Genomic DNA, 27165 nt, shown 5'->3' on the forward strand with positions numbered 1-27165 from the left:
CTATCTCTGTCCCATGTGGCTCCCTTCTTCAGCAGGATAGTCCACAATTCTTTATGTGGAAGCACCGCGTTCCAAAAGAGTGAGAGCAGAAGCTTCAAAACCGCTCGCCCAGGATTGGAAGTTGCACCAGTGTCCCTTCTGTGATTAAAGCAAATCACGCCATCAGTGGGGAAGGAGTCTCTCCACTTGGCAAAGTCACATTGATGGGGGCTGGGGAAGCTTGCAGACAGTGACAGGGGAAATTGGTGCCTTTTTTTTTTTTTTTAATTAATCTATCACATTTAGGACCGTGCTCATGCTCATATAAATAGGAAGTGCTGCTGCCAGGACTTGAGGGCAAGAGCTATGCTTCTGTGTCGGGCTTTTCACCATAGCAGCTCTGCTGGAATAGGGCATGATTGTTCTTTCTGCGATGCATTGTCTCATCCCCTGCTTCTGCCCCGTGTGTGCACAGTGCTGCCTGCACAGTTAGACCACAGATACTTATTTCTGGGACCTGGAGGACAAACTTATGAAATGAAAAGTTGTTCTGGTCTTTTCCCCCAAAACCTTCCTGAGAATGGATTCCTCTCTGTTGACTCTCAGTGGCTCTGGCCACCTGTCTACTGATGCTTGCAACCTTAACACACATCTATTCACAGAAGTCCATATTGACTCGGGTTTAGAAGTCCTGTCAAGCTAGTCTACAACTGAGCAACATTCTTGGCTTTTTAAAACTTTTCCTTTACTACATCATCTATAAACACTGAAGAATTTATTTTTATGAGAAGGAATTTTATTGAGTCAAAATCTAATCTAAGTATCAATATAAACCTGATCCAAGCAGTGATTTCCTCAGCAGGTCTGAGGAAAAGACAGTGAAAATGTATTTTAAAAGGACAGTTTTATTTAAAAAAAAAAAAAGGCAGGGTGATGAAACCTTGGAAATTGGTACTGATCTAATGCTTAAAACAGATTATATGAAGACATAATGAAATAAAACTTCACTTTGGGCAAGATGTAGGTCCTGTTAAAATTTTATATTACCTATAAATAAATCCTTAGGTATAAAATACACATCTTCACACTGTTTGCAAGACGCAAAAACAGCTGGTTAATTCAGTGAGCACACTTTTCAAATTTGATTTTCAGTATTGAGGAAATAATACATGTGAATTTTATGACTTTGAAGATACAATCTGTTTGTCTGTTTTTGTCTCCTCCACTAGAATATAAGCTCCATAAGGTCAAAGACTTGATCTCTCTTATGTATCCACCACTTAATTGCATAGCTATTGCTAGGTTATATGGTAGGTTCTCAATAAATATTTTTTGAGTTATTAAAGTTTATCACCTTATTTGACATTTCACTAATATTTGAGGCTTTTAAGAAATTAGTTGTATTTATTTTTGTGACATACAGAAGAATGAGATTGTATTTATCTTCATGTCTGCTTTTTTGGTTGCAAGGAACAAAGATTCAATTTACCTCAAGTAATTGGAGCTATGGCAAGCCTGTTTTATAGCAGTGAAGAAGAGGGGGCTTTCTTGAATTTCAGGACAGTAACAGGTAGGTTGCATGGGAATTGAAGGGGAATCTGAAGCAGCAGCTGTGTGGAGCTCAACATGAAGAATCCATGAGTCTCCGGGGCTCAGCCATAAATATGACTTTGCTCCACTCCTCCAGTGGACAAAGGCTTGCTTATTCAATCTGATTGCTTTTTACTGCCATAGTATTCAGTTGTTCAGTTTGTTTAATCTTTCTCCTATCGTATATCTTCCACCTTCTGCTTTATACTCTTGGACAGCTGAATAAATCCTAACGCTCCAAGTGTCAAATTCAAAGAGGCTTTGTTCAGTGACCAACACTAGTGTAAAATAATTTTGATTTTTATTTACATGTCTCAGAGAAATTTTAAAAGATTTTAATTCATTACTCGCAAGACTCTCTGTTAAAACCCCATTCTTCCATTTCATTCAGGTCTTTACTATTACACTTAATAGTGTTCCACAGAACTTTTTTCACCTTGCAAAGATCACATGTCCTTTCAGGCCACCCCAGACAGTAGACACAATGTTGCCACACTAGTATTAATACAAAGCCGTCACTGACTTACACCCCCATCTTGTAAGGCTGGACTTCAAGGTCTCTCAACTTCCCCATCCCACCCCAAGGTAACCTCCATTGAATGTGAACATATGCTTCAGTTGCTTGTGGACATTCTTTTTTTTTTTTAAAGATTTTATTTATTTATTAGACAGACAGAGATCACAAGTAGGCAGAGAGGCAGGCAGAGAGAGAGGAGGAAGCAGGCTTCCGGCTGAGCAGAGAGCCCGATGCGGGGCTCGATCCCAGGATCCTGAGATCATGACCTGAGCTGAAGGCAGAGGCTTTAACCCACTGAGCCACCCAGGCGCCCCCCTTGTGGACATTCTTATTGCCTCCTTCTTTCCCTCCATCCTCATCAGTCTATCTCCCCTTCTCTCTTTGTCTCTCTGCCTCCATATCCCACCTTTTCTCTCTCGCTCTTTAAATCTCAGTCTTATTTATGCGAATTTCCCATCCTGATACCTGACCCAAATTATTCCACACAGTCTGGTTAATAAAATGACCCAGAGAGGGAACTATCCAGCAGGCATGTCTTTTAGTTAAGGAGAGAAGGAAAGGGTGGAGGAGAGAAAGAAGCTAGGAAAACTCATACACTGATTTTATCCCTGTTTTATTTGTTTGTCTTTAGATTTTTTACTTTCTCATAACCCTTGTAGTCCCCCCACTCTTACTAATGTTTTTTTCTGAAGAAAAGATTCACAGAAGCCATACTCTCAGTTTTGAAGAGGATAAAAACATTTTCTTGATATGTTAAAAATAGAATAGAAACAGAAAGAAGAAAAGGGCAATCTACGCATAGATGAGGGCAATAGTAAGCAGTAAGGAGAATAAGACAGAATTACATCAAATTGGGTACTTAGAACATCCAACCTCATCAGCTGGGGAAGCTGGAGACAGTCACGTTGGAGTCTGGATTGAGAGGCCTGGGCGGAGCGTCTTCCCCTCAGGTGAGACTTCCAACTGACTACCCCCAAAAGGGCCGTATTTATGGGGCAAATGAAGGTGAACATTTGTTTGCCTGTGTGCTGTTTAGAGTGGCTGCATTTCTGTGTTACCATGTCTTTACTTCTTCAAGGAGCCTGGGTTAGGTGTGCGGGTCCCATTCTGCGGGGACAGGCCAGCTTGAAGCCAGAGGGCGTGTTAGGCAAGATTTACAGCTCTTGGCATCCAGACCAGGAGGGCCAGTTCTGACCTGGAGGCCAGCTAATGTCAACTAACCAGGTTCCCAAGGACACTCATGCAGCGTAAGTCTCACAAACAGCATTCTTTAACCTGCCTGCATATATGCAAGTCGAAGTGGTCGGTTATGCAGGACAAATCACAGAAATCTTCATCCCTACAATACAGGCTTTTCTGTATATCCATTGGCTTCATCTCACAGTGCATCCTTATACTATTCCCTACATCTTAGCCCAAAGACAAGGAATGCAACTGGCTTAGACTTTGGGTTCAGTCAACAAAGGGCTAGGAGGAACAGGTGGCTTCATGTGACTGTATAGGACTTCTACTCCCACAGAGCTAAAGAAAAAGGTCACACTGCCTTAGCCTGGCAGGATTGGGCTGGGGTAAGATATAGTTTGGGCTCCTTCATTAGGAAATCCCTAGAGGCTCCAAAATGCACTAGGCTGGCATGGATCGCAGAGAGGTTAATTGACTAATTAATTTCTTTTAAATTATCTGTGAAATTCTCAAATTTTTGAAAGAACAATTCTCTGTAATATGTTTTCAATGTTATTTCATTAACAATGATGAGAATTTTAAGTCAGCTAAGTATGAACCTTGGTTATAAATTGGCTTTGCTTTATAGCCTTGTCAGACTTCATTTTCAATGGTCTTTCTTGTAGTAAACATGTCAAAGAAAGATTTTTTTCCTGTATTTAAGTAACTGTACACCTCTGCCTTTTTTCCTCTTCCTGGAGAAAGGTATATATCAAAAAGGAAATAAAAGAAAACTTTCAAGAAGGGAGAGAACTGGGGAAAAACTCCCACACTTTTCTAATATAGTCAGAAAATCTTGACTTACAGATGTTACTGACAGATGGGAAACTGACTACATGAGAATGGAATTTGATTATCTTCCATTAAAAAACCTTCAGCAAAACTCGAACAGAAAAAGAATTATTAAGTGAGAGTCATGCAAGTCAAAATTCTATATAGAGCTAGTTGGGTTCCGCATGGCTTTTATACATCCTTTCCCCCATGTTTTCAGCTCTAGGTAGTAGCAATGTCGAGTACAGCAGACAATTAAAGTTAATTTCTTTTAAGTTTCTCGCATAAAGAGATAAATTTTAAAAATGGCTGCTTCACCGGTAACTGAAAGATACACTATCTGGGGACAAACTGTACTGGTTCCTTTAATTTGAAAAGGGAAAAGAAACTCCTTGTTAGAGAAGCAGCCTAAGAGAAGGAGAGGCTGCTCCTTTGCTAAAACAGTTCTGCTGGCACAGTAGGTCACGAGGTCAAGTAGTCGTAGGACCCACTTGTGGCCCAGTTACCTCGGTAACAAGAATGTTTGTGTCGGGAAATCATGTTCCCTAGGAGCAAAACAGTCTTCGATATACTGTGTATTTTCTTGCCACTTAGAATCTGCTTCGTGGACCGGCAACATCAGTATCACTTCGAACCTTGTTAGAAACAGTCTCAGAGTCCATCCCAGACCTACTGAATCAGAATCTGTATTTTAATGAAATTACCAGTGTGGGCCCTATGGGGAAGGAAGTTTGAGGCTGGTTTATAAATATACCATTACTGTGTTCCACTTTTGCTTCTGATGAACACAGGATAGATTACTTTGACCAATGATGAAAGGCTACTTATTAGCAAATAGATTGGCTAAATAGTTCTCTTTAATTATCTATTATACCACAGAGGCAGTTACTACAGTAACCAGAACTTATGTCATTTCAGCTTATTTTTCCAAATCATCATTATACTGAGAAGGGCACAGAATTTAATACACAGTCAACTTACTTGTGGGCTTGATTTATTGATGACAAAAATCAAACTGACCCAAATTAAATGGGTGAAAAATTCCTGAGTAAATAAGCTTTCATGGAATGGATTACTCTGGTTTCCAAAAATTACAGTTTTCCTTAATAAAGCTCTAGGTTATTGAATGCTTTTTCTCTTTTCTGTAGCCAATGTCTGGGTTTTCAAAGTGAAATCAGTGGGATTTTATTGTTGACGTATATTCCTTACATGTTGAACTTTCCATCTGTTCATTTACTCATGCATTTACTCATCCAACTGATATTTATTGAATACAGTAGTATGCTAGCCGCTATGTTGAACTTGAGAGACAAGGGTGAACAGTACATGGTGGAGATATTGTAAAGATTAGAGAGACATCAGTCTTCCTGGAAAATATAAGTATTTCTGTAGGCCTGGACTTTAGCATTCAAAGGCGGAGTGGTGAGAGATGAAACTGGAGGGAAAGGAAGACAGATCATGAAGAGCTTTCTACTGCTGTGTTAAGGAGTTTGAAGGTCATTTTGGAGCACAGACCTCTCTGTTCTGGGGCAGTGAATTTCAAAGTAGGAGTTACAATGTCTTAATGAGTCAGGAAATTATTTGGTGAGTCAGGATTAGCAATTGAGGAAAAAAAAACAAATATATTAGAATACAGAATATCAAAGAACATTTACATGGTAAAACTTTTGGTTGTGTGTATACATATATATGTATGTGTATATATATATATATATGTTTATGTGTATATGTGTGTATGTGTATATAAATACATGTATTTCTGTGTGTGTGTGTGTATATATATACACACATCCAGAAAGAAATAACTTTATGGGTGTGTATGTGTATGTGTAATGGAAAGGTACTTCTTATTATTGTGGGTTTTGGTTAAAATCACTGTTGGAAAGGAAGTTGGGTTAGAGCAAGTACAGGTGACCATAAACAGGTTAAACCCAACAGGACTCAGCAATGCCATGACTGGGGCCTATTGCTACACCGTGACTAAACTTCCTTTCCGCCAACTCTCACAACTGGGTTACTAAACTGGAGAAATTGATGGTGCAATTTATAAGGAACACAGATGATTGAAAAATTGATTTACCTGCAGTTAGTTGCTAATAAACTAGTAAGTGTTTTATTCATCTTGGAATGTGTGGGTATAAACGAGACTGAGACAAAGGAGAACTGTTTAGATTAGATTATGGCAGAAGACACAACTGGTGGCTGAGTGGAAGAATGGTTATATTATATACGATTTTTGCTTAGGGCCTCCTAGCTCTTTGTTTTTTATTACTGTAATAAAAACAGTTTTTGTGGGGAAAGAAAAGTATCATGTACTCTTTCTGGATACTATATTTCAATTTTTAGACTGTGTGAAGTTGGAGATCCATAAATTAGATCCACCATTCAAATAAATTTTAGAAAAACATTACTCCAGGGGCACCTGGGTGGCTCAGTTGGTTAAGCAGCAGCCTTCAGCTCAGGTCATGGTCTTTCAGTTGAGGGCCCTGGGATCCAGACCCGTGTCAGGCTCCTGGCTCAGCAGGGAGTCTGCCTCTCCTTCTGCCCCTCCCCAACCACTCGTGCTCTCGCTCTCTAAAACAAATAAAATTAATTAAATAAATAAATAAATAAATAATAAAATCTTTAAAAAAAGAAAAGAAAAGAGAAGAAAACATTACCTTGATAAGATTTGAAAAACTAGTGTTACAAAAACAAGGTGGGAAAGGAATAGAAAATGTGAAGAATGTATATTCTTCACATTAGTATATTATCAGATGTATATTATCAGAATTGGCTCACATAGTTATGGAGGCTGAAGAGTCCCACAGCCTGTTGCCTACAAGCTGGAGACCCAGGCAAACCCCTGGGTGTGGTAGTTCAAAGACCTGAGAGCCAGAGACCCAATGCGTAGGTAGATTCTAGTCTGAGTCTGAACGGCTGAGAACCAGGTACCTCCAGAGTAGAAGATCAATTACTCATCTCAAGCAGTCAGGCAGAAAGCAAATTTAACCTTCCTCTCTGCATTTTGTTCTGTGTAGGCTCTCAACAGATTATAGGTAATGCCCACTCACGTGGGGCGTGCCATCTGCTTTATTCAGCTAACCAATTCAAATGCTAATCTCTTTTGGAAACACCCTCACAGACACAACCCGAGATATTGCTTAACCAGATATGTGGGCATCCCATGATCCAGTCAAGCTGACATCAAATTAACTATATAACAAGAATTCATCTGTATTCTATCTTCTCATTCATTCATGCATTTGTTCATTCATTCACCTGTAGGTCATATACTACTTAAGACTTTTTGAATACAGAGAAAGACAAAACAAACACTCCCATCTGTTCTTCATGGAAAGAGAGCAGACATTAATATCCCACAAATAAACATTTAATTACAAAGTAGCATTCCAAACAATTCAGTTTCAATACAGTCAAGGATAAAGGAGTCAAAATATTTAAAAACCAAAAGCAAAATGTTGAACTAAAGCTGATTGAGAAATGACGAAAGAAAAATATGTGTTAAAGCAATATAGGCAAGTGATACTTAGAAGAATGCTGTCTGTTGCTTTTTGCTTTTAAACCCTAAAGTTTAACCTGGGTTCCTTTAATTCTATTATTTGAAAGTCTAATTATTGCCATTAGTGGGGAGGAAAAGAAACCAATTCAGTTATTTTTCTAAAATAGGATTTGTAGCTATTAGAGTAATGAAAATAAGAAGAAAAATATCAGAAGACACACAATTTTACTGTACTGAACTTGTTTTCCGGCACAAACATATACCCAGATGATTCGTCTTGTAAAGTAATTGAAGGAAGCACTCTGAGCAGAACTGCAGAGTTAGTATGAGTTTTGGCTCCATAAGGAAAAACCTGAATGTTTTTCATCTCTAAGGCTCTACTCATTCTAAATCAGTCTTTTGGGGAACCACTCCAGCCCATGTGAATAGGAAATGTCAGTTGTCTTTCACTCTGCCACATTCTTAAATATGTAAAGGCAACTAAGGATTCATAGATAGTTTGAAGAAGGTTTGCAGAATAAAAGGGAACAATACAGATAAATGAAACTAGAAGAAATGGGTTATTAATAGATAAATTCAGAAATAAAACTCCAAGTAATATTTTCATATTTACAGACATATCCTGAAAAATGTTTTCTCATTTAATATTTTCCCAGTAGATTAGTATTTGTTTTGTTTTGTTTTTGTTTTTAAGTAGGATGTAGAACCTAATGCAGGGCTTGAGCTCATGACCCTAAGATGGAGGCCTGAGCTGAGATCAAGAGTCAGATGTTTAACCACCTGAGTCACCCAGGTGCCCTTATTTATTTTTAAGTCTCAAGCTTCGACAATAAATGTGTCATTCAGTACCATATATTTAAGCTGATGTTTACATAAGAAAAACTTATATCCCCCAAATTAATAAAACACTTTAAACAAAATAATACATAGAAAAATTCATTTTTTAAAAGATTGTATTTATTTATTTGACAGAGAGATAGAGAGCACAAGTAGGCAGAGCAGGAGGCAGAGGCAGAGGGAGAAGCTGGCTCTCCACTGAGCAGGGAGCCCAATGTAGGGCTCAATCCCAAGACCCTGGGATCATGACCTGAGCCGAAGGCAGCTGCTTAACCAACTGAGCCACCCAGGCACCCCTACATAGAAAAATTCTTGAGCTATATTCCAAATATAGTTGGTAGAACATCAAAAACAAACAGATGTTTTGAAAAGCATGCCTAGTGTCCTCAAAGGGATGTGTGTGCCACATGTTGCTGACACTGAGAGAAGCATTACATCATTTTATACATTCTTTGCAACTGAGCCATTCTTCGCAACTCTTTGTTAACTCTTGCAGAGAAGTCTGGCTTTGAGAAGACGTGAATGAAGATGTTGAAGAATTCTTTAAATGTCATGCTGACAAATTACAAGTACTGAACTTGTTTAGAATATCATTTAGGGGGCACCTGAGTGGCTCAGTGCATTGGGCATCTGCCTTCAGTGCAGGTAGCGATCCCAGGGTTCTAGGATCAAGCCACTTATGGGGCTTCCTATACAACAGAGAGCCTGCTTCTCTCTCTCCCTCTGCTCCTCCCCCTGCTTGTTCTCCCTCTTTCTCTCTATGTCAAATAAATAAATAAAATTTTTTAAAAAGAATATCAGCTGGAAAAGTTAATCATTATGGTAACCTAGAAGGCATATAGTTAAACCACTAGGTATTACTTGCTGAAAATAATTTGTGGGCTATACAATACAATGATAGTAATTATCTCTGAAGGAAGTGGAGATATAATTGCATGATATTTCTTATAGCACCATGCAAAGAATTCTATAAACATGAATTAGAAGAGAGTAAATAAAGCTCCATTCTGTAGTTTTTCATCCTAAAGTGTCATCTGCCTCCCCGAAAATCCACTTAGCACTCCCTACTTCAGTACAAGAGCAATAAAGAATCTGTAAGCTTCTGAGTTTCATAGTTTGCCTGAAATAGTACCTTTGCAACCCATTTACCCATGACATCACTTTGCACCACCAATGACAATGACTATACCTCAACAACCCTCCCTTTTCAAGTTTCCAGGCTGTTCCTTTCTTCATAAGTGAGGGGACATCCAAGGTATTTGTCTCCTTGTTATGGCAAATTTTACCTTCACTTTTCTAATATATTTATTAATGTTTGCTATTTGCTATGCCTTGTTGGAAAAGAAATATTTATGACACACCATGAAAATGCTGTATACAGAGCAGCATACATACAAACAATTTGATAACAACCATTTTATTTTTCTACCAAGAACATTATTTTAAATATTTTATATAGTAAATGATGGTTTTACTGTGTTTTAGTTACAAGTTACAGTCAAAATGTGTTGGGAGTTTAATTTGGCTTTTTATGTAATGAGAAATAGGCTACCAGTGTACTTTCACACAGAATGTCTTCTTTTCACGAATGAGTTACTAATGTTGAGTGGGAGATGTCTGCTTTTAAGGAGATGCTGACTTCATAAATCACGAGAAGTGTCTCTGAAAATAAACACTTTTGAGAATAAGAAAAAGTTCTTAAAAGTGAAAATATGACTGTTGAATTAATATGTAAATTATAAGAGCTAGAAGACAAAGACAAGAGAATCTCCATAATATGAGCAAATCGACAAAGAGAATTAATAAAGCAAAAAATTCATATAAACAAAGGTAGTAAGCATAGGAAAATCAATCCAGGAATTCCAAAATCTGATTAATAGGAGTTCCACAAAAAAATGCACAATAGAAAGCACAGAAATAAATGAGTTAGAAGTCTCAAAATTCAAAAGGTACACACAGGCCAAACAGAAAGAGTAAAAAATGAAATATGCTTCAACATTTTCCTACAATATTTCAGAATTCCAATTACAAAGATATCAATAAAAGCTTCTAAATAGTAAAGGAGCACTTGTAAGGGACAAAAAAAAAATCAGATGGACAATCTTTACATTCATTCTAAGAGTCAATAAAGCAAGGTCTTCAATATTCCAAAGAAAGGTGATATTGAATTTCAAGTCATATTATAGCCATTTTCAGATAAGCAAGAACTTAAAGAGCTTACTTTAAAATCATTACTTTGAAGAAATTACGTGGAAAATTTTTCACGAAACATAAGAAATAAGAAGCCATGAAATTAAATAAACAGTGGAAAAGGAATCCAATAAAAATAAATTTTAAGATAACAGCTACACAGTAGTCTTTAAAAAAAACAACAAATTAAAAACTTGAGTCATTAAAATTGGAAGTCATTAAGGGCACCTGGGTGACAAAGTCAGCTAACCATCTGACTCTTGGTTTTGGCTCAGCTTGTGATCTCAGCTTTGATTCATGAGCTTGAGCCCCACATCAGGCTCCACAGAGTCTGCTTGAGATTCTCTCTCCCTCTCCCTCTGCCCCTCCCACTCATGCTCTCTCTCACTCTAAAATAATAAATCAAAAAAAAAAAAATTGTGAGTCAGTAGTCTTCTAGAAGAATCTTAAAAGAACAAATATTGATGAAGTCCCAATAATTCATTTTTGCTTTTGTTTCCCTAGTCTCAGGAAACATCTAGTAAGAAATTGCTATGACCGATATTAGAAAGGTTATGCCTGTGTTCTCTTATGCCTGATTTTGATGGTTTTCTGTCTCACATTTAATTAGGTCTTTCATCCATTTTGAGTTTATTTTTATGTATGGTGTAAGAAAGTGGTCTAATTTCATTCTTTTGCATGTTGCTGTCTAGTTTTCCCAACACCATTTGTGATTGATTTGCAGTAAATATGTTAATGTGAAAAGTTGAGATATAATAGTAAAAATGATGAGGATGCCAGTGATGGTGATGATCACAGCAATAAATGTAGCTAACATTAATGAATGCACTTTCACATAGTGCCAGGCACTATCCTAAGCACATTGTACTTATTATTTCATTTAATCTTCTAACAGCTATATAGGATAAGTACTATTATCATCACCTAATTTAAAGATAAGAAAACCTAAGACACAAAGAAGTAAGATAATTTGCTTTAGGTTTCACAGTCAACTAATGGTAGATCCAGGATCTAAACCTAGGCAGTAATTCCAAAGCTCATACGATAAACCCCTAGACTGTGTTGAAAGAAGGTACATGTTTCTTCTTCCAACTAGAAAAAAATGCAATCAAAAACTCCAGGAAAAATTAAATAAACAAAATTCTTCTGCAAGTAAGTTATGGCCCAGATTAAAATATGACATACTTTAGAGCAATAAGTAAATTAATAAGGATCTTAATTATAAAATCAGAGAAAGAGAAATGTATTTACATTACAACATACATATTGGCTTTGTCATTATAGTATTTAGTCATAATAATGAAAATGTTGTTTATAGTTTTAATCTTTTATAATTAAAATGTAGGTCAAGTCCAGAAGACTTAATATGGCTATGAAACAGAATGAAAAGCTGTCCTGGTTGATAAAGTAAATGTAAAGGCAAGCTGATAGAAATTTGAAGGAAGAAGAGAGAGGAAAAGGAGGAATAAGGTGAGGTATCACTATCTTGCAATGTGGGGAAGAAGATAAACTGTTGGAAGTTGATAGGCCAGTGAATGGGGGTTTATGTATATTGCTCTATGAGTCTAAGATAGAGGAAACTACATGCAAGAATTTAGGGAATAATCTCCCAAAACCTTTCCAAAGAAGTTATTGAAGAGTGCTATTATAAGAAAATTAAAAGCTATGGGGAGAGAGAATAAGAGGTGATAAAGGTGAACCAAAAGTTCATCTATCCCAGAAGAAAGTCAATATATATCATGGTAAAATCCATAAATGAAGAAAGGCTATCTAAAACAACTTGTTTTCAAGATGTGAAGTTACCTGATAGAAGAATTAAAAACAAGTAGATGTTGGGGACAGCAGGTGAACAAGGGTGAATAGAGACCTATTCTTTTAAATTGTAGCCCTTCTGATTTTAAACCATATGCTCATAATTCTGTGATTTAAAGGACATTTTTAGGGGTGCCTGGGTGGCTTAGTCAGTTAAGCATCTGCATTCAGCTCAGGTCATGATCCTGGGGTCCTGGGATCAAGCCCCAAATTGGATGCCCTGCTAAGTGGGGAGTCTGCTGTCTCTCTCTCTCTGCCCCTCCTCCTCCCTTCCTCCTTTGGTGCTCTCTCTCTTGCTTGGTCACTCTCAAATAAATAAAATCTAAAAAAAAATTTAAAAAAAAGACATTTTTAAAAAGAAAGTGACCAAATAATACTTTGCAGCTGAAACTCTCCCAAAATGAAGTCTCCAGGCCCAGATAGTTACACTGGAGAATTCTATGGGACATTTAAAGAATTAATGCTACTTTTACATGAACTCTTCAGAAAATGTAAGCTGAGGAAACAATTATTAATTCATTTTATGAGGCCTTTATAACACTGATAAATCAACCAGAGAGAGACAGTACAATAAAGGGAGAACTGCAGACTGCTATCTTTCATGAACTTAGATACAAAAATCCTTACTATGTTAGCAGATAGAATCCAACAACATATAAAAAGCATAATTAAGTGGGATTTATCCTACTTATTAAGACTGACTCAGTATTGACTCAGAATTTATTAAAATAATCAATGTAATCTACCATAGCTAATCAATGTAATTAGCTAAAGAAGAAAAATCATATAATCCTAGCAATTGGCAGAGGAAAAACATTTTACAAAATCCAGTACCATTCATGATGAAAATTCACAGCAAGTTAGAAATAGAAACTTCCTCAACTTGATAAAGAAAATGTAAAAAGTAAAATGTAAAAACCTACAATTAACACCATATTTAGTGGTAAAAGACTGAATACTTTTGTTCTAAGTTTAGGAACAGGGTAAGGATGTTTGTTCTTACCCCTCTTATGCAACATAGCTCTCAAAATTCAAGCCACTGCACAAAGACAAAGAAAGGAAATCTAAGACATGCACTTTGGAAAGGGAGAAATAATACAATCTTTTTTTTCAGATGACATTATTTTCTGCACAGAAAATCCCAAGGAATCTAGTGAAAACTCCCATAATAAGTGAATTCAGCAAGGTCACAGTATACAAGATCAGTGTACAAAACTTAGTGGTATTTCTACATATTAACAAGTAACATTCAGAAACTAAAATGAAAAATACAATACTACTTATAATTAATCCAAAGAAAATGAAATACTTAGGTATACTATAAAACAAAACATACAGGTCTTATAGGCTGGAAATTATAAAATGCTGATAAAGGAAGTCAGAGAATACATAAGTAAATGGAGAGACATACTTTGTTCATGGATTGGAAGACTCAGCATGTTTAAGATGGTTGTCTGGCTTTGGGATCAAAGTAATTCTGGCCTCATAGAATGAGCTTGGAAGTTTTCCTTCCATTTCTATTTTTTGGAACAGTTTCAGGAGAATAGGTTTTCTTTCTTTCTTTCTTTCTTTCTTTCTTTCTTTCTTTCTTTAAATTTTATTTTATTTTTTCAGTGTTCCAAGAGAAATTGCTTATGCACCACACCCAGTGCTCCATGCAATACATGCCTTCCTTAATACCCACCACCAGGCTCACCCATCCCCCCACACTCCTCCCTTCCAAAAACCTCAGTTTGTTTCTCAGAGTCCACAGTCTTTCATGGTTCATCTCCCCCTCCAATTTTCCCCAATTCACTTTTCCTTTACTTCTCCTAATGTCCTCCCTGTTATTCCTTATGCTCCACAAATAAGTGAATGTCTAAACTGCTCAGAGCAATCTACACTTTCAGTGCCATCCTGATCAAAATCCCCCTGGCACTTTTCAAAGTGCTGGAACAAACAATCCTAAAATATGTATGGAACCAGAAAAGACCCCGAATTGCTAAGGAAATGTTGAAAAAGAAAACAAAGGTGGGGGCATAACATTGCCTGATTTAAAGCTTTACTATAAAGCTGTGATCTTCAAGACAGCATGGTACTGGCACAAAAACAGACACATAGACCAGTGGAACAGAGTAAAGAGTCCAGATATGGACCTGCAACTCTATGGTCAAATAATCTTCAACAAAACAAGAAAAAATATCCGTGGAAAAAAGATAGTCTCTTCAATAAATGGTGTTGGGAAAATTAAACAGCTATGTATAGAAGAGTGAAACTTGAGCATTCTCTTACACCATACACAAAGACAAACTCAAAATGGATAAAAAACCTCAACGTGAGGCAGAAATCTATCAAAATCCTAGAGGAGAACATAGGCAGTAACCTCTTCAACATCTGCCATGGCAACTTCTTTCAAGACATGTCTCCAAAGGCAAAAGAAACAAAAGTGAAAATGAACTTTTGGGACTTCATCAAGATCGAAAGCTTCTGCACAGCAAAGGAAACAGTCAACAATACAAAGAAGCAACCCAAAGAATGAAAGAAGATATTTGCAAATGACACTACAGACAAAGGGCTGATATCCAAGATCTATAAAGAACTCAAACTCAACACCCAAAAAACAGATAATCACGTCAAAAAATGGGCAGAAGACATGAACAGACGCTTCTCCAAAGAAGACATACAAATGGCTAACAGGCACATGAAAAAAATGCTCATCATCATTAGCCATCAGGGACATTCAAATCAAAACCACATTAAGATACCACTTTATACCAGTTTGAATGACCAAAATTATTAAGACAGGAAACAACAAGTGTTGGAGAGGATGTGGAGAAAGGGGAACCCTCTTACACCGATGGTGGGAATGCAAGTTGGTGCAGCCACTTTGGAAAACAGCGTGGAGGTTCCTTAAGAAATTAAAAATAGAGCTACCCTATGACCCTGTAATTGCACCACTGGGTATTTTCCCCAAAGATACAGATATAGTGGAAAGAAGGGCCATATATACCCCAATGTTCATAGCAGCCATGGCCACAATCACCAAATTGCAGAAAGAGCCATGATTCCCTTCAACAGATGAATGGATAAAGATGTGGTTCATATATACAATGGAATATTACACCTCCATCAAAAGGATGAATACTCAACTTTTGTATCAATATGGATGGGACTGGAGGAGATTATTAATTCTTCTTTAAATGTTTGGTAGGCCTCCACTGGAAGGCCATCTAATCCTGGACTCTTATTTGTTGGGGGATTTTTGAAACCTCTTTTTGATATTTCTTTCCTGGTTATTGGTCTGTTTAGATTTTCTATTTCTTCTTGTTTTAATTTAGTAGTATATACGTTTCTAGGAATTCATCCATTTTTTCCAGGTTACCCAATTTGTTGGCATATAATTGCTCATAATATTATCTTATAATTGTTTGTATTTCTGTGGTGTTGATTGTGATCACTCCTCTTTAATACATGATTTTATTTATTTGGATCCTTCTTTTTTCTTTTTGGTAATTCTAGCTAGGGAGTTATCAATTCTTGTTAATTCTTTCAATGATCTAGCTCTTAGTTTCATTGATTGGTTCTACTGTTGTTTGTTTGCTTTATTTCTAGATCATTGATTTAAGCTCTGATCTTTATTATTTCCCTTCTCCTGCTGAATTTAGGCTTTATTTGCTATTATTTTTCCAGGTCCTTTAGGTGTAAGTTTAGGTTGGGTTTTTGAGACGTTTCTTGCTCCTTTTTCATTTGCTTCTGTGTATTTTAAAAATTATTCTTTAATTTCCTGGCTGACCCATTCATTCTTTAGTAGGATATCCTTTAACCTCCATGTATTTGTAGTTCTTCCAAGTTTTTTCTTGTGGTTGATTTCAAGTTTCATAGCATTGTGGTCTGAAAATATGCATCGTATGATCTCAATCTTTTCATACGGTTTAGTACTGTTTTGTGATCTAGTATGTAATCTATTCTGGAGAATGTTCCATGTGCACTTGGAAAGAATGTGTATTTTGTTGCTTTATGAGGAAATGCTCTGAATGTATCTGTTAAATCCACCTGGTCCAGTGTGTCATCCAAAGCCCTTCTTTCCTTATTGATCTTCTGCTTAGATTATCTGCCCATTGCTGTGAGTGGTGTGTTAAAGTCCCCTACTATTATTGTATTATTATCAGTAAGTTTTTTTAAGTTTGTTATTAATTGTTTTATATATTTTGCTGCCCCCAGTTAGGAGCATAAATATTTACAATTGTTAGATATTCTTGTTGGATAGACCCCTTTATTATGACACAGTGTCCTTCATCTCTTATTACAGTCTTTAGTTTAAAATTGAATTTATCTAAATAAGGATGGCTGCTCCAGCTTTCTTTTGATCTCATTGGCATGATAAATAGTTCTCCACCCCCTCATATTCAATCTGAAGGTGTCTTTGGATCTAACGTGAGTCTCTTATAAGCAGCATATTGATGGGTATGTTCTTTTTTTATTTTTTAAATCCTTTCTGGTACTCTGTATCTTTTGATTGGGGCATTGAGTCCTTTACATTCAGAGTAATTATTGAAAGATATGAATTTCCTGCCATTGTGTTACCTATAAAGTCCCTGCAGATTGTCTCCATTTTTGGTCTTTTTTTTTTTTTTTTTAAGATTTTATTTATTTATTTGACACAGAAAGAGAAAGCACTAGGAAGGGGAGCAGCAGGCATAGGGAGAGGAAGAAGCAGGTTTCCCACTGAGCAGGGAACCTGATGTGGGCCTCAATCCCAGGACCCTGAGATCATGACCTGGGTTGAAAGCAGACATTTAACAGACCAAGCCAAGCAGGCACCCCTTCCCTACCCCCCATCTTCATTGCTTTTGGTATCTCTTTATGCTTAAATGGTCCCTTGTAATATTTCTTGCAGAGCAGGTTTAGTGTTCATGAATTCCTCTAGTTTTTGTTTGTCTTGGAAACGCTTTATCTCTTCTTCTATTCTGAATAACAGCCTTGCTGGATAAAGTATGGCTGCATGTTTTTCTCATTTAGCACATTGAATATATCATGCCAATCCTTTCTGGCCTGCCAGGTCTCTGTGGACAGATCTGCTGCCAGCCTTATATGTCTACCCTTGTAGATTAAGGACCTCTTTGTCCCAGGCTGCTTTCAGGATTTCCTCTTTATCTTTGTAATTTGCAAGTTTCACTATAATGTCTTTGTGTTGACCTGTTTTTATTGATTTTTGAGGGGAGTTCTCTGTGCCTTTTGGACTTGAATACCTGTTTGCTCCACCAGATTGGGGAAGTACTCAGCTCTAATTTGTTCAAATAAACCTTCTGTCCCTTTTTCCCACTCTTCTTCTTCTGGGATTCCTATAATTTGGATATTATTTCATTTTATGGAATTGCTGAGTTCCCTGAATCTATCTTTGTGATCTAATAGTTTTATTTCCCTTTAAGCCCAGCCAGTATCTTTATAATCATTGTTCTGAATTCTAGTTCAGACACCTTACTTATATTGTATTGATTAAATCCCTTGCTGTGAGTCCTTTTGGGATGAATTTCTCTGTCTTGTTGTTTTGTTTAAAAAAAAAGAAGAAGAAAGAAAAAGAAAAAAACAATAACAACAACAATAAAGGAAACTTCAGGAAGTGTTTCTGTTGTATGCTGTGTGCACTCTGCTGTTCAACTTTGGCTGCTCTTCCAACTAGTCCGTCCTCTAAAGTCCTTCTTTAGAGTGGAGAGTGTTTGGATATTTAACCAGGTGTGATTTGCTGGTCTTGGAGCTAAAGTAACCTTAACCAAAAAGAATACAGTGGGAGAACTCCCTTTAACTGATATTAAAGCTTCCCATGTAGATAAGTAACCAAGACATTATGGTATTGGCAAAGAGATAGACAGAGGAATAGCACTGAATAGAGAGTTCAAAAATATATCTATACGTATATACTCAATTGCTTTTGACAAGGGTGCATGTCAATGGAGGAAGGATTTGCCTGTTCAACAATTGTTGCTGGAGCAATTGGCATTCTTAGGCCAAAAGAAACAACGAAAACACACAAGAACTCCTTAATTCTCACAACTTATATTAAAATTTTCTCAAAATGGATCATAGACTTAAAGGTATATGCAAACTATAAAACTTATAGAAAAAAAAAACATGAGAAAATCTTCAGGATTGGACACAGAGTTCTTAAAGTTCTTAACTAACACCAAAAGTACAACACATAAAAGGAAAAATTAATAAACTCACCTCATCAAAATTAAACACTTACTCTGTGAAAGTTCTGGTGAAGAGATGAAAAGATAAGCTAAACTGGAAGAAAATACTTGTAAAGCATATATCTTTTGTCTGACAAAGGACTAGCATCTAGATCCATATTAAGTACTCTTTTATTTTTTCCTTTGAAAGAGAAAGAGTAAGTGAGAGGGAGAACAAGCATGAGCAGGACGAGGGGGAGAAGCCAATACAGGGCTCAATCCTAGGACCCTAGAATCATGACCTGAGCCGAAGACAGTAGCTTAAGTAACTGAGCCACCCAGCTGTCCCCATATTAAATACTCTTAAACCTTAGTTATAAAAAGACAGTTCAGTTAGAAAATGGACAGCAAAAGATATGAAGGGAATTATCTAAGAGAATATACGGACACACATGAAGACAGGAAACACATGAAAACATGTTCAGTATTATTAGAAATAGAGGAAATGAAAAAACATGCTAACACTCTGCAGCTATTAGAGTGACTAAAATTTTAAAAAATGGCAAATCTAAATATTGACAAGAATATGAAGAAACTGGGGTGTCTGGGTGACACATTTGATTCTTGATTTCTGTTCAGGTTATGTTCCCAGCATTGTGGGATTTTGTCCCATGTCAGTTTCCATACTCAGCACAGAGTCTGCTTTAGATTTTCTCTCCCTCTCTCTCTCTGTCCTTCTGACCTGTGTACTCCCTCACTCTCTCTCTCTTTCTCTTTCAAATAAATAAATAGATCTTGAAAAAAAAAAAGACTATGAAGAAACTGGGTAACTCATACTTTGCCAGTAGGAACATAAAATGATACAGTCACTTTGGAAAATAGTTTGACAGTTTCTTATAAGTATAAACATGCAATTATCATACAACCTGGAAATTACATTCTTGACATTTGTCGCAGAAAAATGAAGACTTGTATTCAGACTAAAACCTGTACACAAATGTTCATAACTATTTTATATGTAGTAGTAAAAAACTGAAGTAGCCCAGATGTTTTCAATGAATGAGTGATTAAACAAACTGGGGAATATTGGTAAGCAGTATAAAGGAATAAACTATTGATACGTGCAAAGACTTGGATGAGTGTCCAGGGGATTGTGCTGAAAGAAAAAAAAGGACAGTCCCAAGAGAGATTATCTATTATATTACTCATTTTATGTAACATTTGTGAAATTTTAAAATTTTACAAATGGAAGACGGATTAAAAATGGAAGATTGCCTGTAGTTAGTGACAGGGATGGGCAGAGGCAGGAGGGGCTTGGGTGTGCTTATAAAAGGGCAGCAGGAGGGTGTTGGAGCTGTTTAGTATCTTGACTGTTGTGGCAAATACCTAAATTTACACAAGTAATAAAATCATATAGAACACACATACACATACACACACAGAAAAGACTTAAAGCAAAACTAGAAAATCTGAATATAATCAGCAGATCATATTAATGTCTATACTTGGTAGTAATATTTTACTGTAATTTTGCAAAATGTTACCATTGGAGGAAACTGGAAAAACTACACAAGGAATATCTCTGTATTATTTTTTACAACTGCATGTGAATCTGTAATTATCTCATAAAAATTTCAATTAATAAAAAGAAAGAAAAAATGAAAAATAAATCAAAGAATGTCTGTTACAGTGATTGTTATATACCAAACAACCCTCTTTTATTTCAGGCAGCATTATTTCAGTCATGTAAACCCAGTCATCCCCAAGTGTTCTGTACCTCTGAGTTGAGAATCTCCCCAAGCGATAGGCAGCACCTACAGGGAATACCTGTGTGTGCCCTGTCCTAGGAAGGGTCAGAGTGCTCTTAGAGAGATTACCAGAACAAGAAGCTGAAAAAGGAAAGGAGGGTTGGAAATTTAATGGAAGACAGAGGAAAAAAAAAAAATCTCTTCAATGCCCATTTTACTTTAGTCTTCTAAATCTTGGAAAAAAATGTCCAAATTTAAAAAGAGCATACCAAAAATGGTTAGAATAAAAATAAAGATCCAAGATAAGACAGTAAATAGGAAAAGAGCATCTATTTATTTTAAAAAAACTCAAAGTTTTAGCCTAAATAAGTACCATGCCATAACATTGAAGAAATTTGGCAGTGTGATCAAGAAAACACTGTCAGTATCACCTGGGTGTCTCAATTGATTAAGCATCCAGTTCTTGATTTAGGCTCAGGTCACGATCTGATCATGATCATGGGATTGAGCCCCACATTGGGCTCCATGCTCAACCCCATGGAGTCTGCTTGAGATTCTCTCTTTCCTTTTCCCTCTGCCCCTCCCTACACTTGCACACTCAAATAAATAAATAAATAAATAAATAAATAATAAAATCTTTTTAAAAAAGAAGAAAACATTGTCTGTAATTTCTTAAAATATCGGTTGAAGAAATGTCAGAAATAATGAGTTGGGCTAATGCTATCTGGGTGCCTTAAAAGGATAAGATGACAGATTATAGAACTAGTACAACTTGGTGCAAAATTCTCAAGTGGATTATAAAATAAGATTATTGAACATTTATGGGACAAGAAAACCATGCCACATAGCATGAGTGCATTAAGTGAAGGTGACATGGAGAAAAGAACTAGATTCAGATGACCTAGTCACATGCCCTCATCTGTCAATAAACAGCTGTGTGGATGTAGGCAAATCACTTGAGTTTTTTGAGCTGCACTATCTTTATTTGGGAAATGTTATAAAACTAGCTGTCCTTTCATGGGTAGTTTAGAACCTATTCACAAAAAAAATCTGTTAGCTCTAAACATACCAAATTTACCTCAATTCTTTTATGCAGGTAGTCTGATGATAAGAGAGCTTTCATATATTTTATTTTTTTTAAGATTTTTATTTATTTGACAGACAGAGATCACAAGTAGGCAGAGAGGCAGGCAGAGAGAGAGGGGGAAGCAGGCTCCCTGCCGAGCAGAAATCCCAATGTGCAGCTCGATCCCAGAACCCTGGGATCATGACCTGAGCTGAAGGGAGAGGCTTTAACCCACTGAGCCACCCAGGTGCCCCAGAACTTTCATTTATTAAATAACACATCTGTGCTGGGTATTTATGTGATTTTATAAAGCACACACTTCGGTCTTATGACAGATGGGTGTTATTAATCCCTTTTTACGAATGATGAAATCAAGGCTTGGAGTGAATCAGGTGACTCAGGATCACAGTGTGTCCTGATAGCACAGAATCAGTTGACCAATTTCCCATGCTGTTATGATAGACAAGATGAATATATTTGAGATGGATAGCACTACCATGAGATAAGACTACAGTGAATGTTGTCTTACCTACTTATATAAACATATATAAATATATATGTGTATAAAATGTATATAGCGTATGTAAATATAATGTATTTATATACAGTAAATAACATTACCGTAATAATTCTTAGTTGCTTGGATAGTTATATCTAAACTGTGCTGATGATGAGTCTATGTTTATTTCATGGAAAATTTCTTCTGATGTTTCTTTAACCTCAGCCTGTCAAACTTTTTTTTTTATATAAACAACTTGGTTAAAAGAATAGAAGAACTCATCAGATTTAAAAACAAAAACAAAAAAAGGAGAAACATTCAGATGAATAATTTATTCATATATTCCTCTATTCAAGTGTCACATCCAAAACAGGATTTAAGCTAATTTAATTCATTCACAGTGTGATCAGTATTCGAAGAGTGAAATACATTAGAATTGAAAGCAAATTTCTGCACTTAGCATATAAACTATCTTGCTAGATAAGGAAAGGCCTTAACATTGAACAGGGTTGGGATTTGGGGAACTGGAACAGAGGATAAGAGTGAGTGTAACTGACTTTTGGATTGAAATCGGAAGCTTCCAAAAAGGACTAGAAAGGGAATATCTAGAGTGATATCTACATATATTTTTTTCCTTAGTCACAAGATCTTGGATTAACAAAAATTTTCTTTAAAAAAAAAAAGTTTTCTATTAGACCGATTCAGTTTATTGCAAGTTTATTTCAAGTGCAATAGAAACCAACCATGTAAAAATTCTAACATCAAAGGCTGATGTAAATTTTAGTTACAGTCACAGAAGAGGGTGTTCAGACCCAAGGAGGCAATATAATCTTGCAGTTTCTGCTTTAGCCAGACCATCTTGAGGATGGTAGGTTTCCTTCCTTCCTAACCATGTGGTTACTAACAAGAGGAAGTCCTTGGAAGGTGTCCAAGGAATTGAAAGTTTGAAAATCATGTCAAATGAGGAACAGTAGGGACAATGCGAAAAGAAAAGACTTAGGAATGACATGAAAGTTTCTTTTGAATATAAGAGTTGATGTTTGGAAAAGATAGTTGTTTAGTTCTGAAACTTTCAGAAAGCGAAACTGGAAGAAGAGGGTGGAACTATTAAAAAGCACTTTCTCTAGTGAGAGCCTTTCCAAAGGTGAATGGAGGCACTTCTAAAGGTCAAAAGCTTCCTGGGTTACTCATCCACAATTCAGTGAATGTGGGTTGAGAACCTTCTTGTACTATTTTAAATGCTTGAAATGTGTAAGTCAGGAAAACAGGCAAGAATCTTTGGTGTTTGCATTCTAAAAGGCATGAGGAAACTTTTAATGAGCTATGAAGCCAATCAATAAATTATGTAGTCTGTTGGAAAGTGAAAGAGTTGTGGGAAAAGAGTAAAATAAGACCCAAGGGATGAGAGGAGGGAATAGGGCAGACCTTAGTTAAGGATACGCTGTCAGAGCATATCAGCCTCATTGAAGGGCACTTGAGCAAAGACTTTGGTGAAGGATGGGAGGGAGTTCTCTGGGGGAAGAATATTCTAAGCAGAAGAAGGAAAAACAACAACAACAACAACAACAAACAAACAAAAAAACCCCAAGCATCAGCTTGAGATGGGAGTATGCTGGCCAGGAAGTCTCCTCTGCAGGTTTGTTAAGCAGAGCTTGGCAGACCATCTGTGAGAGAAGCTGAAAAGACAATTTCTGATTTTGGAGAGAGCTTGGACTCCATGACTTCTGAGGTTTCTTCCAACTTTTCATATTCCCTGAGCTTCTGATTATCTAATAGTACAGAGTAATGAGTTTGATAGCCATGAGTAAGATGGATTCAAGAGCAGAAACATCAAATCAGGGTTACAAATAAATGGTGAAAGGGCAAGACAGGTAGTGTAAACATTTCAAATGCTGATGATGTATTCACGTATTGCAAGAATATTGTATAAATCATGCAAAGCATGTTTGCAGACATAATCTTGCCCAGGAGCCACCAGTTTGAGGCCTTTGCACTGGAGAAAGTGAAATCAGTTAAGAGTATAATGATGTAGGGCGCCTGGGTGGCTCAGTGGGTTAAGCCTCTGCCTTTGGCTCAGGTCCTGATCTCAGGGTCCTGGGGTCGAGTCCCGCATCAGGCTCTCTGCACAGCGGGGAGCCTGCTTCCCTCTCTCTCTGTCTGACTCTCTGCCTACTTGTGATCTCTGTCTGTCGAATAAATAAAGAAAAATCTTTAAAAAAAAAAAAGAGTATAATGATGTAAGCCACACATAAGCTTGTGGACAGAAAATCAAAGGAGACTAAAAAATAAAAGAAGAGATTTGAGTCTTTGGTGAGAATTCTTCCTTTGTCATGATTTGACAGAGAACCAAAAAGGAAGAAATAATCAAAGATTACTGTGTGGTTGTGACTCTAGGAGACTGCCTTTGCTCTTTCTTAAGCAAGACTCACATCGATTTTTTTTTTCCTGCCTATTATCAATGACCAGATATTTACTTGCCTTTTCATTGTCCTCTTATAGGTAATCACCTATAATTTACTTAGGGAAATTGTTACTTAGGGAAATTACTTAGGGAAAATGTTAGCCAGTTCTACCTTTCTCAATTATGTTGAATCTATAATGTAATTACAGTCATAAAACTTTTGAACAGAAGCTCAGAATTAATGAACTGCAACAAATACAGAAACACAGATAAAACTTTCCCTCTTGATGTTTGACTGTCCTGTTTCCTTGTTGCAGGTGCTTTCATTTGCAAGATGCTGCCATTCATCCAGTCTACTGCTATCATGACAGAAATTCTCACCATGACCTGCATTGCTGTGGAAAGGCACCAGGGACTTGTGCATCCTTTTAAAATGAAGTGGCAGTACACCAACAGAAGGGCTTTTACCATGCTAGGTGAGGATGTACCAGTGGCAGTAATGCCATTCTTTATTACAGAGCACACAGAATTTCTTCAAAGTGAACTGTGTTGATGAACCAAATAGCTTCTTGTCTAGCTTGTAGGCATCACAGTGTAACTTCAGGATTTCAGATCTCTCCCCATTTACCTAGACCTTGGCTCCTTTTCTCCTTTAGGCCTACCCCCACATTTAAAATTTCACATTTCAGAGTTAGTTCTTCAGTTCAAGTCTTAACGTTTTAAGCACTACTTTCAGCTAACTTAAGATAACCCTTCAGTGGCATTACCACATTAACATTTGTTAGATTTGTAAACTGTCATCTTCAGGTAAGAGGCCCTTCTTAGAGCAGGTAGATTTTGATATGGGAAGGAAAGGTGCTTTTTAGAAAGGTAGAGAACCAGGGTGCTGCTCAGAGGTGACCCCAATGGTGAGGCCACAATAGTAGAAGTTCATAGGACTCATGAGAACCCTGGGTTTTGAGTGCTAGAGGTGCCTAATGAGCACAAATTCCATCCACTTCATAATTTTGCTCAGGCATTCCTGAATCCTCAGGTTTCTGTAACCATTCCTGAGTGAACAAGTCATAATGAGCAGGTACCTCCTGATAAGTGGCGAGCTCAAGGTGATGTCCTAAAGCCTAGCACAGTAAGATGGAAGAATTTCTCTATCTGATCATTATAACCAAAGCGTTTAAAATCTTAATGTGCTTCCCAGTGGTTTGAATGTATGACAGTTCACCAATGAGAGGTTGAGGGAGCAACTAATGCGATAACCAAAGAGAAATTTTTACTAATATCTCACTTGCGAGGAATGAGTAAACGTTTATTTCTGCTGTAAGAATTAGCCAGCATAGGAGAGTAGAATTACAGAAAGAACTCCTGAAGGCTTTGCAATGCCAAACTCATTTTACATAGTTTGAAATGAACAGATAAATCAACAGGAAAAATATTCATTAGTTTTAGTTAGTTTCAAATGTATGGCATATCCTCCCTAGAAGGAATTCAAAGGCTTCATTGCTTTTAATAATTGACATCTTTCTACCTTCAAAAAATCTGAAAGGTATGTGTGGGTGTGGAAAGTGGGTGAAAAAGGAATATGTGGAGGAGGGAAGTTATTAAAAAAGGAAAGAAAAGTAGAGAGTCTAAGGATCTGAAGGCAAAGTCAATAACAGGCAGTCAAGACAATTTCTACTCGAACGAGTCATGGGAGACAGAAAGGATTTTAAACCAAGGAGTCTCATGTCCCTATGGGGCTTGCATGCAGTGTTGCCTGACATCTTTCTCTAGGTCTGTTACACTGGGAACCAGCCCTGTCCTCATGCCCAGTACCTCCTAGCTGAGACTGCCTTGCCCGCAGGACATCAGCAATGACCTGCTAGACTCACTTGCCCACAAGAGTTCACAGATTATACCAGTAATATAAATCTAACCCTGCCCCTACTATCCCAGAACAGGCAGTAGACACAGAAAGACTGTCAATGAATTAAGCCAATTAGACTCAATTCCTCCAGAATTTCTACTAAAGATTGGAGAAGTGATTGGACTTAAGATAATATGAGATAGTGATTGGACTAGAATAGAATAGATGTATGGCAATGTAAGGAGAGACTGATTTGTGTCTTAGAACCGTCTTAAATCTTTGACTCTCTATGGACAGTGCCAGTTCTTGTGTTTCTTTATAATAAGCCCCACTTACAGTTTAAGTGAGTCTCAGTTTCTTGAAACCCAAGGCAATAGACTGTTTTCTACTCAATACAGAAAGCACAAGAAAAATTTGAGCTGAGAAATTGCTCTCAGAATTGCTGTTGAGTCTTGGTTCTGGCCTTATACTAGTCTGTTTGGATTCTCTTTTGTTCCTGGCTAAGGACACATCACTAAAGCAATTCCCTCAACAAAAACATGGTGGATGGGGAATTTGGAAAGAGCACCTTGTTTCTGATGTTTTAAGTGTTTTTGTAAATAAGGAAATAATACTCATGTTATGATGCTTGATCAACACCTACTGAGGGCCAGGAATTATCCTTGGACTCTTGTTTGGGGAAACAAAGGAACAAAACAAGTAAATTGCATTGTCTTTGCCCTCAATGAGCTTAGATGAAGTTGAGAAGAAATGACTAAGGGCAACAAATGACTAGAGGGTACATGGAGACAACAGGGAATTAGCGATCAGTTCTATCTGGAAATGATGGCGACCTTCATACCCTAGAGAAAGTGACATTTGAGTTGAGTCCTGGAAAATGAGTGGAATAAGGTGCCATCCGGGGTGACCGTGTCAGAGCACCTCAATGCATTCTGAGATACAGGGACTGAAAGCAAATCTGTACATTCCTCAGTAAAGGATGCTGTTTTGAAGAACATGGACAGAAATGTAAGAGGAGAGAGAGGCAAATGAGAGAACCCCAG

At 37.0% G+C, this 27165-nt stretch overlaps 1 protein-coding gene across 1 annotated transcript in view; it reads left to right on the forward strand.

Annotated features, from left to right (window-relative positions):
* Positions 1-27165, forward strand: part of LOC111157826 (pyroglutamylated RFamide peptide receptor) — a 44751-nt gene that overhangs the window by 10540 nt on the left and 7046 nt on the right. Inside the window, exon 2 of the mRNA XM_022519500.1 lies at positions 24600-24758. Within this exon, the coding sequence (XP_022375208.1) occupies positions 24600-24758 (159 nt within the window). The remainder of the gene's footprint in view (positions 1-24599; positions 24759-27165) is intronic.

This window comes from Enhydra lutris, unplaced genomic scaffold (genome assembly GCF_002288905.1).
Source record: "Enhydra lutris kenyoni isolate GAN:26980312 unplaced genomic scaffold, ASM228890v2 scaffoldscaffold3, whole genome shotgun sequence".
NCBI classification, from domain to species: domain Eukaryota; kingdom Metazoa; phylum Chordata; class Mammalia; order Carnivora; family Mustelidae; genus Enhydra; species Enhydra lutris.